Source organism: Equus quagga, chromosome 21 (genome assembly GCF_021613505.1).
Source record: "Equus quagga isolate Etosha38 chromosome 21, UCLA_HA_Equagga_1.0, whole genome shotgun sequence".
Lineage (NCBI taxonomy): Eukaryota > Metazoa > Chordata > Mammalia > Perissodactyla > Equidae > Equus > Equus quagga.
In genome coordinates, this window is record NC_060287.1 from 26201025 (window position 1) to 26215158 (window position 14134).

Genomic DNA, 14134 nt, shown 5'->3' on the forward strand with positions numbered 1-14134 from the left:
ATGAGAGGGTGAAGGGAAGGGCTCAGAAATTTCAAACATGAGAGTGATAGGTCAGATATTTTATTTAGAAAGAACAGTTTTTGAGGCTACATGGAGGCTGGATGGGGAGGAGGGGGGAGGGGACTTGTGGCAGAGAGATCAACGGTGCTAATACAGAAGGAAGATGATGAGAGAGTGGAGAAAAGAAGGCTGAATCTGAAACATATTCAGAAGGTAGAATCTACGTTTGGTAACTAATAAATCAGAAAGGTGAGGGAGAGTCAAGTGGATTCTTAGGTTTCTGGCTTGGGTCAGTGGATGGTATTTCTAGGCACCAAGACAGGCACAGGAGGAGAAACTGGTTGGTTGGAAAAAGATGAGGAAGAAGATGTAATGTTTTGAGTTTGGCATGGAGGTTTAACGACATTGGCAAAATCTTCATAAGGTAGAGAGACTTGGTAAGTTGAGCTGACAGGAGACTTGGGAACCACTGCTGAGATACAGTGTGATATAGTAGGAGGTGATGTAGTGATAGTTGAGATTGGGAAGCACTGTATCACTCTTGTAGTTTTGTCTAGACATAATACCACTAGTAATATTGATGATGATGATCTCTAACATGTTGAATATTTCATGCATCAGTGGTGGGCTTAATTACTTATAGGCGTTGTCATATTTAACTTTTCTCAAAGTGAAGTATGAACTATGACATTTCCAATTTACAGATGTAGAAAATAACAAATCACTGGGTCCTCCACTATATCACCTTATTCAAAACATTGGAGTTTTTTGTGATGTTTTATTTCCCCTTTACTCTGGTACAGTCTTTAGCACATAGAAAACATCCAACACATGTTAACTGAATAAATGATGAAATTTACATCTTACAGGGTTACCCTCATAATAGAAAGGATTTGGCCAACAGTCATGGGGAAAGTAGAGTGGAGGGATCTTTTTGGTAAAATCTTGCATTTATGAAGGGTTGAAGAAGCAGATGTGGTTAACATGGAGAAGTGATTTTTTAACCTACTTCAGTCTTCAGGCTTCTTTAGGGAATCTGGTAGAAGCCAGGGATCCTCTCCCCTGAAAAAGGGATACTGGGGGGCATGAAGATACCCCAAATTTTGAATAAAGCTGAAGTTCACTGATCCTGCTAGAGGTTTATGACATGCTTTGCTATACACATGTTCAAGTTCTTTCATGACTTCTAAGTTACCTCCACTTCTGTTGCAAGGATGATTTCTCTTACCGCCTATTACAGCCAAATTTTGTTGTAGCTAGAAGTAAGCATTAGAGCATTTCTGAGGAATACACGTGATTTTTATTACCTCCTAATTCAGATTGAAACAAATCTAAGTCATTTTCCAAATCTGCTCTTTGGAGGTTTTTTAAAATCTACAAATGATCATCCCGTATACTAAAAATATGGACAAATTGCAAATCCCTTTAGTAAATTGTTGGTTATCCACAGAGGTCAATTAATTCTTGTGTATCTTTAATAACATACTCATATCCATGAACTGCTTCTTACCACCCAAACCAACTATGTGCTCAGGAAATGTAAATAGATTTTAATATTAGACTGAGAGAAACATAATCAGAATGAGAATGTGCTGCCAAAATAATTATATAATAGACTACAAATTATCATCCAGTTAGTATAAATTGAGATTTATCATTATTACGCTGTCAGAATTTATCCTAAGTAATGAACTTATCATCAATTAACTGTCGCAAAGACTACTAAACGACTCTAGGAACTTTAAAAGAGAATGAACTGCTTAATTAGTTCCCCATTTCTTTGAGAGTCTACTAAGTACAAGGCAATGTGCCAGTTCTTTGTGTCTAGACACTAGTAAGAGGATTCTTGATCATTTGGGGGCACGGAAGCTCAGAGCTGAAGGGAACCTCAGCAACATTAGAATCCAACAATCCTACTTTACCGATGAGGTAACCGGGTTGAAGAAGAGTCAACAGACTTGCTCAAAGTGGCATATTGAGAAGGTCCAAGCAACTCAGGTCATAGACACGTTAGACCCTGGTTTGAAATTCCAGCCTTGCCATTGAGTGCATGACCTTGGAACTTTATTTTTCTCCTTTACAAAGATGAGATAATTTGAGAGGATAAAAAAAATCTCATTTCGGTCAAATGCATAGCACATTCTGGCACACAGTGAGTACTCAATAAATGGTAATTATTTCATTCTTTTAGGGGAAGAGCAAAATTTGACACTGGATCTCCCAACTTTCAGTGTAAGCGGTAGTCACTGTCCCTTACTGCTTTAGAAATGAGCTTCATAGTCTCCAACCAGTTTGTAGGCATTGGATAGCTATGCTCTTGTCTTTTTGTCTGAAGGGGGCAGAGATTTAGGTTTTTTATTCTTGTTTTCACCGTTGTATCTTCATCATCTTCGATCAGTGCTCAACAAATGTGTGTGGAATGAAAAAATGAATTTCTCTCCTGTGTCCCTACCACATCCTCTGCTCGGCTTCAATACAATCAGCATTCCTTGAGGACTTGTGTAAACTAGAAATGATTGGATGTTTGAGAATAAAATGGAACGATTCCATTCAAGAAGTGCAAAACTTAACGAGAATGTATTCCAGGTGACATTACTAGGAGAAGCAGTTGACGTCTTGGGATACACAACATTAGCAGAACAGGATACTTTCTCTTCCTATTAAATCCTGAGATAAGATGCAAATTCCAGCCAGCCACTTGCTGGCTCTGTGACCTTGGGCAAGTTACAAAATCTTTCTGAGCTCTTTCAGTTTCTTGGAAACAGAATATTCTCATAAAAATGGACTGATTGATGCCATCACCTACTTAGCACGTGACTGGCACACAGTAAGTCTTCAGTAAATAGTAGCGCCTAAAGTCTTTGGCCTATTTTATGTGTTTATGACTAGAAATGATGGACTTGAGGATCTGACTTAGTAGGTGCAGGTTCCAAACACAGTTTTGCAACCTCTTTGCATGTCGCAGCTGTACTGCTCAACTTGGTGTTTTCTGTCCTGAAAGTTGAAGACTGAGAGTGCTTCTGTCCTGTGGAAATATGAAATGAAACCCATCTAACCGTCTCTGTTTGCCCCAGTCACCGCTGGTAGGCACAACTTATATGAGGAAACAATCGATGCACAAAATTATTTAATTAATCAGCATTGCCATAGCACTTCCCTGGAAGAAGGAAGCCAGGCGTTAAAAACACATTTTTTCCCTGGCCTTGTTTTTATGTTAATTGAAAGAAAAGAAAAAAATAAGAATGCACAAATGTTGACAGGAGAAAACGCAATATAATTCGACAAAATATTTTGGTACTAAAACGTTTCCTGGAGACTAATGGCTCAATTATAGCTTAATACTCATTGCCAAAAGTGTTGTGAGGGGAAAGAAAAAATCTCTCCTCTGATGTACTTGTTCATGTAAACAAGGGAGCAGGTTCCCTGTGTCAGAAACAGTGTGTTCCCACTCACCCACTGGCTGCTCTCCAGCTCAGGGAATTGGCCCAGCCCTGAGGCAGCTTCCCTGCTGGATAGAGCACCACACCGTCCCTCCCTCCCCATCAGAGAACCATTAGGATGCCAGGCTACTGTGCTTGAAATAGGGACTTGTGTTCTCAATTCTATTACAGGATTTGAAAGTGACTATGCAGTTCTCCAAAGAGGCCAATTTATTTTCAGGTAGTGGAATCGTAGGCTAAAATGCATTACAGTTCTTAATAATGTAGGATTTCAGGGGTTGAATGAAACCTTCCTTTTGAGGAAACTGAGGCACAGAGGAGCAACTTATTCAAATGTGCTTGGTGGAGTTGAGAGTACGGAGGGGAGGGGGAAGGAAGGTGATTTTGGAGATTACTTATTAAGAGCTCCTAGCACATTTCTTGGATCACTCATTCATCCATTTCATGAATTCATTCAACAGAGCTCTACTGAGTACTCACTATGTGTCAAGCAATCCAGTAGGTTCTGGGGATTTAGGAGACGCAGACAAAGAAGGCTTCTGTACTCTTGGAGCTCACAGTATACTAGGGGATATGGATAACAAGAGAAGGTCCTTAATTAATTATAGATTTTTATCTGGGTTACAGAACAACCAAGTAGACTGCAAGGTCATAGGGAATCAAGAGACAAGTGTGAAGGATTAGGTGAGGCCAACTTTGGGAAGAAACGTTGCAGGTGTTGGCAACTTTAAGTGCAAAGATGGTGAAGTGGGAGAAGGAGGGCATGTTATGTGACAAGGTAGAGTGCCTCTGAAACAGAGTATCAGAGGCCCAGGCTGGCAAGGAGGCTGGAGAGAGAGGCAAGGTCAGTTCACATAGGCCACAGATTTTGGCAGTAAGAGCATGCTCAGTATGTGGTAGATGAAATTATTACTAACTTTGAGCTTCAATGTTCATTTGCAAAAGAGGGATCATACCAATTATATCGAGGGTTATTGTATCAAGTAAAGAAGATGGTTGCTTATCACCCACCATGGCACTAGGCCCTTGATAGTAGTTCCACCTGGAGTTATTTCTACCCTGTGACTCTTCTTTAAATTCATCTCCCAGAAGCCACTGAGTGTGAATAATCACATTCAAAAGGAGCAAGTGAGGGTGCAAGTAGGGTGGGCAGTGAAGAGTCAGGTGGATGATGGGACTTGGGGGAAATGGGTCAGGCAGGGGCTGGGACCTGGGGTTTTCACATTGAAGGCAAATTAAGTAAGGATCAGCATCCTCAAAAAGCAGAGGATGCTTGCTGGGAGGCGGTGGGTGGACAGGGAGAGAAAAGGACACCAAGTGACCTGATGGGTCCCATGCGCATTTATGATCCCATGTGCTGCTGATTGTTGGGGCCACTTTTAAATGGCAGAACTTCATGAAAGCAGTTTGTTCATATGAAAGCCCTGCTCTTCTGTAGCCTAATCGAGTCTTGACATTTGAATTTCTAACTAATTTTTGGGAAATAACTTTTCAGATTCTCATCATATAGTACTTGTTCAATATGAATAGAAATAATTACTTCGCTAGAGTGATTAGCATGCCCAAGAATAACTATAGACTTTTTCCCAATTTTTACTTTTAGATAAATGTCAAATATCTTCTTTAAAGTGCATTTGATTTCTTTTTTCTTAAGAATCATTAAAAAGTGGTAAAACACGATGAGTTGCAGAGAAGTACAGGAAAATAATGGAAATATGCATGAGAAGAAAGCCAAGTTGACCTGGCAGAGAAAATTTTCTCAGCAGTGATTTTATTTTATTGTTTTGAGGAAGATTAGCCCTGATCTAACATGCACTGCCAATCTTCCTCTTTTTGCTGAGGAAGATTGGCCCTGAGCTAACATCCATGCCCATCTTCCTGTATTTTATATGTGGGATGCTTGCCACAGAATGGCTTGATAAGCAGTGCGTAGGTCTGTGCCTGGGATCTGAACTGGCGAACCCCAGGCTGCTGAAGCTGAAGGTGCGAACTTAACTGCTAGGCCATCAGCCAGCACCTCAGCAGTCACAAAGGAAGTCAAAGTTATTCATACTAATTTCTTCCAAAGGAGACCAGCAGCAAGTGCTTGTGTTTTCCCCAGAAGTTTCTGGAAGCCTACTTTAGAATGGAATTGTTATCCATTCAGAATGGGGGCCCTTCAAGGTAAAGTGGGCACACAGGCTCTAAGATCAGGTGGGTCTGGAGACCATATGGGAGCCTGGCTATGCAAAGAGTGACCTTGTATGGACACTTAACCCATCTGAGCTTCAGTTTTCTCAACTGTGAAGTGAGAATACCAAATTTACCTCAGGGGTTGGTTGAGATCGCATGAGACAATATACAGGATGCCAGGTGCCAGTGGTGGCACATGAGTAAAAGAGATAGCTCTTTCCTTCCTTTCTTTCCCTCTGATAGAAAAAGATTGGTTAAGTGGTGACTGGAATCAGGACCCTGAACCCTCAGCATTCCTAGAGAAGCACTCAGTAGATGGCAGTGGGAAGATTTCTCTTTGTTTCCACAGATTGTTGCCCAGGGCTAATGCAACAAGTCAAACTGGATCACACAGAGTATTGTGCCTCATTTTGTATTTATTTATTTTTTTGAGTAAGATTAGCCCTGAGCTAACATCTGCCACCAATCCTCCTCTTTTTGCTGAGGAAGATTGGCCCTGAGTTAACATCCGTGCCCATCTTCCTCTATTTTATATGTGGGATGCCGCCCACAGCATGGCTTGACAAGCAGTGCGTAGGTCTGCACCCAGGATCTGAACCGGGGAACCCCGGGCTGCCGAAGCAGACTGTGCAACCTTAACAACTGTGCCACTGGGCCAGCCCCATATCGGACTTCATTTTGCCGAGAATAGAAAGTCCAGAAGTCTTCAGTATCACTTTTCAAACCATAACAGCCTCTTGGAGGTCCCTTAAGCCAACCTGGGTCCTCTACTGCAATTGCAAAAAGTGCGATTGTACTTTCCCAAGCAGTAAAGTAGGGCTCCCACGCTGGAACCTTGACAAAGGTTTTCCTCCCTCCCCAATATTTGCAGATCATTAGTCTAGAACAAAAAATGGACGAACGTTCTCTTTAGTCGCTTCCCCTAAGCTTCACAGCCAATCTTACCACTCACGTGATTAGGAAAGTAAACAAGATAAACATGTGAAGAGAGAGAACGGAGAAAAAAGTAAGTCCATAGTTATTGCAAAGCTGGACTGATTTCCCTGCTTCCTGCCCCCTTCAGACATTTCTTGAGAGGGCTTCTCTTAGAGGGGTTTTTAGTTTGTTTTTTCAAAAATTGTCATTCGAATGTTGTAATCTCTATGCTACCAAGAAAGAGTCACTTTAATTCCATGTATCACAATGGAGGGGAAAAATTTAACAGATCTTTCCTATGCCCACCATGCATTTCTTTCGCCTATTCTAAGCCTGCCCTTTGGGAGAGATGTGGCCCGTTATGGGAGCCAAATGGGTATCTAACCAAGAGAAGTCTCATCAGCAGATCATCCTCTTAAATGTGGCGGAAGTCCCCAGCCTCTGTCATAGCAGGTTGTTGGGAAGGGGGGCTTCTTTGCATTTTGCGGGCTACACATAAAACCTGGATGTTTTTCTCACTCTGGTCCACACTCCATTATACACTTTAATGAACTGTATTAAAGTTCTCGAATGAAGCCTTAAGATAGAGGGTTGCTGATTGTATTTATTTACCCTTAAAGCTCTTTAGTTGCTGATATCGCTGCAACATGATTGCTTTCTTTAGTGACAGATAATTATAATATCTAAAGATTTGTTAATGCAACTGTAGGCTAGAAGTAAGTAACAGATGCTCTCCGCCTAACTTGAGAAGCGACATTCTATAGTGCAGAAAGCACTGGATGGGATAAAGGAGGCTGAGTGCCAGTTCCTGGCTGTGTGACTCTGGGAAAGTTACTTCATCTCCTATAAAGTGATAGGATTAGCCTTGATAATGTCTAGGATTGTTTCCAACTGCTACTTTAGATATGTTCTATGATACTATTAAATAGAATTTTTAGAGTAACCATCCAGGAGATCATAGAGACATCCAGTCTACTTGCCTGATTGTCTCCTGTCAGTGCAGTTAAAAACTTAACTCTGAAGTCAGTGGCTTCAGAAAGATGCCTTCAAGTATGGGATACAGCACTGGAAAGTCAGGTTGGATGACTGCTATAAGAGGGCTCTTCCAAGGGATTCACAAATCCACAGTCCTGCATGTGTGTGGAGAGATTGGTCTACTTATGAAATTAGTGCCCATTACCAGTCAACTGCACAGCACTCTCCAGACCTTTAAAACTAGGGAGTGCAATGACAGCTTGTGCCATTTCAGATAAGAACATTGCCTTATGCCATAGTAACCACTTAAGTTAAATCCAAAGAGAAACCCATTAGGCCACATAAATATAACCTGGCTATTTTTACTTATTTCCCCCCAAATTCTATCCCCTGATCTTTTATTAATGCTTCTATTTTAAACATCTGGTTAGCCTTTCCCATTGTCTTTGTGCCGGGATTTCGCAACCTCATACTATTGGCATTTTAGGCTACATAGCTCATTGTTGTGGGGGATGCCCTGTGCATCGAAGGATGTTTAGCAGCATCCTTTACCACTTGCCAGTAGAGTGCCACTGTCCCCAATATGACAACCATAAATGTCACCAGACAGTGCCAAAAATTCCTGAGGGGGCAAAATCACTCTGAGTCAAGAACCGCTAGTTTATGCTTTATTTTTTTAATTCTGATTTTCCTTTGCTGGGCATAAGACCAGTGCTATATCTTGAAGTGCTCAGAAATTATTACTCTGTTGTCGCTATTATTCTTCTTAACATTACTAACAGCTTTCATTTATATAAGATTTCACAATTTATCAAGTGTTTCCTCCTCCATCATCTGTGGAGATTAATGCATGGCGGCTCATTGTCTACAACAAATTAGGAGAACCATCTTTTGTGTGACTGTCTCTGTGTTCCCTCCTCACTATGCTTGGAATCCTGCATGTTTGATGAAAGAGGTCTTGCCATGAGGAAGATGTATTTAGGACAAGTCAGGCATTGTGTAAATGAAATCCAGCTCAGCCTTTTCAGTAGACATAAAGGAAGAGATGCTTAATCACCTTGAAATGACACCCTTCTCTCAACCTCTGCTGGCCGGATCTACATACCTCCCAGGTGGTACACAGGACCACACATCTACAACTACGTATTGACGGGTGGCTTCATTGAAATCCCTGAGCCCTTTGGCTCTTTAAAAGAATTCTGAAAAACTTCAATCTTCAGCCTAAACTGGACTGCTACAATTTTATCCTGCTGCACTAAGGGAAACCAGATGGCATTTTTGAGAAAGAGAAATGAACATTTCCCCCACACTTCCGCCTCCTCCCTGCCGTCTTACCTGCTTAAGGATTTCAGCGGCTGTTTCATGTGAACAATCAAATATCACATAGAACTCCTTGCCCTTCTTCATCTCCTTGAGTAAAGGCTTGGCATCTTTATTCCCAGAGGGCAGCTGGCGGATTTTGATTTTAATGTTATATCTGGAGGGAGCTTTGATGAGCTCTTGTAGACGAATTAGACCTAGAAAATGACATCCAATCATGCAACAAACTGTTCTGTAGAAAAAGTATTTGTTTATTGCCATTTACAGTCAAATTCATATCACTCTCAAAATGTATCAAGAGGCCACCTACCTAAAGTTTACACTATTGACTTCTCATTTATCATTCCTCTTTCAGTGGTAGATTAGACTGTATTTTCCTCGTGTGGGTATGTGTGGCTTGGAAGCACAATTTTCCCAAGTGTATTTTGAATTTATTTAGAATGCAATTGTCCTCTCCAGCTTTCAGCCAACACCTTAAATCTTTAACAAATCAAGTCTGTAACTGTAAAATGTTTGCAAACAAAAAGTTGCTTGAAGTTTCCAAAGGTGCTACATGAAATGGATAAGACCTGCTCACTTAAAAAAAACAATGGAATACTAGAATTTCTTGGGGCTGTAAACCTTTGTAAGCCTTTCATCAAGTATTTATATATAACATACTGTTTACCAGCTAATTGGTTGGGCTGCTATAAATAATCTTCCAGTTCCTGCCATACAAACTATTTACAAATGACTCATTATATTCTCTTCAATATAATTCCACGTAGACTTGGAAAATGTTTCTTGATAAAGAAAAAAGACCATAAGATTTTTAGATATGATAAAAAAAGCAGAAACAAAATGCTTTAAAAATCTACCATTGATAATTGCAGGAAAGTATATCCAGCCAACTAACTTGATGGAGAATGTTTGATTTATCACAGATATGAATCTACTGAGCTGCACTGTTTTTTGACAGAAGTGCTCTGCTAGGGCAAGACAAACAGCTGTATAAAACCTTTCTCTTATTTCCCCAAATGTTAACTGATGCTTGCTACACTGTGTGATGTTGGTTCTCTCTCAAGGACTCCCATTGCATTGGAAAATTGACTTTTACTTTTTTTATTACACACTTCTGTGCCTTCAGGATTTGTCAGCTCCAAAAAGTCAATAGGAAATATTAAGCTTTATCAGCATTCAGATGGAAATTGTGGTATGGACTGTGCAAGATAGAGCATGGATGCCAGCTACCTCTGGAGTTGATGCATTTCTTTCATTGTCTCGTTTTATTTAGTTATTTTTTTCCCCCAGAAGCTACATTTTTGTGACTCAAATGTTACAAGTTTCCTCCAAAACCATGCTGATGTACAGTAAATTTGTCATTAAGTTACTCTTCAGAGTCAAATGGATGGGGCAATGAGAGGAGGAGTGGTAGGAACAAATCAAGATTTAGCCCTCGTTATCCATTTTTATTTTTTTACATAAAAATGGAAAGTGTGAGAATGATAGCCTTCCTGGGCTCTTGCTTGCTTTCAAATCAATCAACCTGATGGAAATCTCTCAAGTACCAATAATGAACCACTTGTCCTCTTACTTCCAGAATCTGTTGTCCTGAGCCATGATGAGTAATAAAAATGGAAGAAAATGGAGCACAGGACATCCATATTTGTTATTTGTTATATTTGTTAATCCTCACAATAATCCTATGAAGCAAGCATTATTATCTTCATCATTTCAAATAGGGAAACCAAGGCTCAGTGTAATTAAATAACTTAGAGCAACAAAGATGGTTCGGAGGAGCCACGGATTCAGATTGCTGTCTGTGAGCCCAGTGTTCGACCCTTCCACTTCACCATCCTGCCTTACAAATACAAATTGTTGGTGCTGAGGGAGTGTATGTAGCTTTGGGTTGTTTGATGAGATGAAGAAAAAATAGAAACAGGGACTCATTCGCTTTTCCTCTTTACCCCAGGTTGCTTGCCTCTCTCTTCTGTCTTTTCCTATTGCCCTCCTGCTTTGCAATCACATATAATTTTTTTTTCGCTTGAGCATGACCACAAAAGGAGATCCATGTGACCTTTAAATAAAACGGGAAAACCATTTTAAAAGCGCATTTCACATGAGCTGCAGTGAACTGCTCTTTCTTCTTTGCCGAATGGAATGTCAGTCTCGAAGTGCGTCTTCCTATCTTGATGACTCACACACACGTTTATGGCATTCAAAGTTGAATATGTTTTCTCACTTCATTCATTAATTTTTATGGGAAAACATTTTCTGGATGCTCATTTTATGCCAGGCCCCATGCTAAGTGCTGGGGGTACAACATGATAAGGTTCTCACAGCCCATAGGAGGATTTCATCTCATCAACTCTTATGATGTGGTTGGGGCATCAATTACTACTTAATTTTATCAATTATGAGCTGAGGTCTATGAAGCCTCGAGTAGCTTGCTCAAGGTCCTGTTGATGAGGATCAAGGCTGCCCCAGGGAGAAAAGCCCAAGGCATCCTGGCCTACATACTGATCTACATCATCCTCTGGGAAGCACAGGACATACTGACCTGATCCGACCTGATCTGATTCTTAGCCAAAGTTATAGGACCACCCACTCATCTGCACTGATACCATTTTAATGACTGTTTTACATAATCTTTCCTTTGTCTTGTAAAGAAATAATTCACATATCTATGCCTTATAAATTTAGCCCTACCCTCAACCCATGCTGCAACTCTTCACTGCCCATAGGTCCTGTCCCCAAGCTACTCCATGCTACTCTCTGAATAAAAAAGCACTACGGCCAGACCTTGCGAGTCCAAGAAATCTTTCTTTTGACTCCTCAGCTTGCCACGCCTGCATCAGTGTGACTATTAAGTGGCAGATCTATGGCTTAAAGCCAGGTCCACCTGCTGACTCTCAATCTAGGGCTCTTTTCACCAAATCAGTGGCCCCTCCTGACTTTTAGATTTCAGATCAACTGACTGAATAACTAAGTATAAATAAATAACTGCATAAATAAACAGAGAAAGAAACCCTTGGACCAGCATAAAGTTCAACCTTTATTTGACAAGTGAGGCCCTTAATAAACACACTTCCTCCTCCCCTCAAAGAAAGTGACTATGCATTTTCACAATTGTTTCATAAAAGAAAGTTATTTTAATGTCAATAGAGGAGAAAGAAGAACAACTCAGACCAGTTTCTAATTGGACTAAATTTATCTTTTGGAAAAACTCACTATTAAGCCCCTCATTTTCTCCTTTTTTCTACATACAGGTGAATCAGTCACTAGAAGGGAGAGGATCAGCAGATTTAGAGATTACAGACTCAAATTATGGGAAGAAGAATGAGCTGGTGAGTCTTACATTTCTCTTCCCAAAGCAATGGTTTGCTTAAAAAAAAAGCCCTCTTCCTTCAATAGCAAACATTGTAGAATTTACAATTTAAAAGGCTTTTTTAGTTCACAGGAGACAAAATTTCAAGACAGTTTTTCCTTTTATTTGCATTTTGCAGGAATCCGTCACTCATTTGCACTTCGTTGTAAAGAATAGCTAAAATTATTTGCTAAACAAATAATTCCAGGACTTCAGGGAATGGAAATTGTTTCAGACACACCTCCTAACTTTGCTAATGGTCCCCCTGGGTTTGGATGCTGGCCTGATGGAGTGACCCAGTGCTTCCAGGACTGGACTCCAGTTGCAGAGAATGGTAATGATACACACAAAGCTGCTAACGGTGAGTGATGGGTTTCTAGGCCTCCAAGTGGAGGCACTTTAAAAATAAAATGTAGATCAGGAGACAACCAAATAAACCCAGGACTCTTCAAAACTGCAATAAAACTGACCAGGACTCTTCAAATGTGTCTCATGAAACAGAGAGGAAGGCTGAACTGTTTTAAACCAAAGGAGATTAAAAGGACGTGACAACTACATGCAAAGAGTGATCCTGGATTCAAAAAAATGCTGTAAGGACAATTATTGGGACAATTATAATAACTGAAATATGGTGTATATATATAGAGAGAGAGAGGGAGTGTGTGTGTGTGTGTGTGAGAGTGTGTGTGTGTGTGTGTGTGTGTGTGTGAGATCAAGTCCTGTTTATTTTAGCAGCATAAACAGCAGAACCAGGAAGGAGTGCTGAGAAAAAGACAGCAGTCCCCCGACAGGGCCAGATCCAGCACAGGCTCTGTCTGTGTGCGTGATCAAGGCTGACCCAGCAGCCCCCATCAGCCTTTTCCTGGGAGGAGAGAGTATGAGGACAACATGGGCACAGAGGACCTCCATGAAGGTTGACTCTGGGTCCCTCTGGACCAGGTGAAAAAGGCCAGACGGCCCACAACATCCTTGGCCAAGAGCACTCCAAGCTGGCTGTCTGTGCCTGGGGCAAAGCCACACTCTGGAGGAGAAACCCTGGTGCCTTCTGGTCACTGGGAAGGCCCCAGTGTTTAAGAACAACCTGTACTGAGGTCTTCTGGCCAGCAAGCACCTGCTCCCCATGTCCTCGGACATCTCTGCAGAGCCCTTTCTTTTTACTATTATCATGTTTACATATGATAATAGTGTTGTATTAGTGTTAAGTTTCCTGTATTTGATAATTCAGTGTGGTTATAACAAAGAGGGTCCTAGTTCTTAGGAAATACACTCTAACGTGTTTAGGGGTAAAATGGTCATGATGTCTGTCGCTTAATTTCAAATGGTTCAACAACTACGGTTATTGTTGTTGTTATAGTTGTTTTCATATTGAGAGAATAATAGAGCACTAAAGCTCTATTGGCCAAATGACAGCAATGGCTGAATCTAGATGAAGGGCGTACAGGAGTTTCCTGTGTGTTTCTTGCAACTTTTCTCTAAGTTCAAATCTTTCTAAATAAAAAGACCAAACATGGAGATACAAGAGAATACCAGAAGAACCTTCTTCCTCCACTCCCATCCCCAAGAATGCAACTGGAAGCTACACTTTTGGTTTGAAAAGCGCTTTAGAGCAAGGAGCCTATTTATTTCACGGGAGCTCGACCAGGACTCCGAATATGGAGATAACTTTCAAATATGTTCAAATGGCCAGTTCTAAACACTTGCTACTCTTTGCACTCAGAGATGGCACAGAAAAATGCTGATTTGCATGCACATCGAGTAACTCTGGGAACAGGTGGAGCATATGGAGGAGAAAAAAAGAACCTGCTATTTCCAGTGAGTGTTTAAAATTTCCCATGCCTCCTCCTTAAGTAATAATAAACGTTGCTATTTACATTGCCCCTTTTTATGAAGTATGCTACATGCCTTATAAATAGCTCAATAAACCTCAGAATATACCTCCAGGATGGATAGGTGTCAGTGCTATTTT

At 40.8% G+C, this 14134-nt stretch overlaps 1 protein-coding gene across 1 annotated transcript in view; it reads right to left on the bottom strand.

Annotated features, from left to right (window-relative positions):
* GRIK1 (glutamate ionotropic receptor kainate type subunit 1) overlaps positions 1 to 14134 on the bottom strand; it is a 358376-nt gene that overhangs the window by 110645 nt on the left and 233597 nt on the right. Inside the window, exon 4 of the mRNA XM_046648216.1 lies at positions 8838 to 9019. Within this exon, the coding sequence (XP_046504172.1) occupies positions 8838 to 9019 (182 nt within the window). The remainder of the gene's footprint in view (positions 1 to 8837; positions 9020 to 14134) is intronic.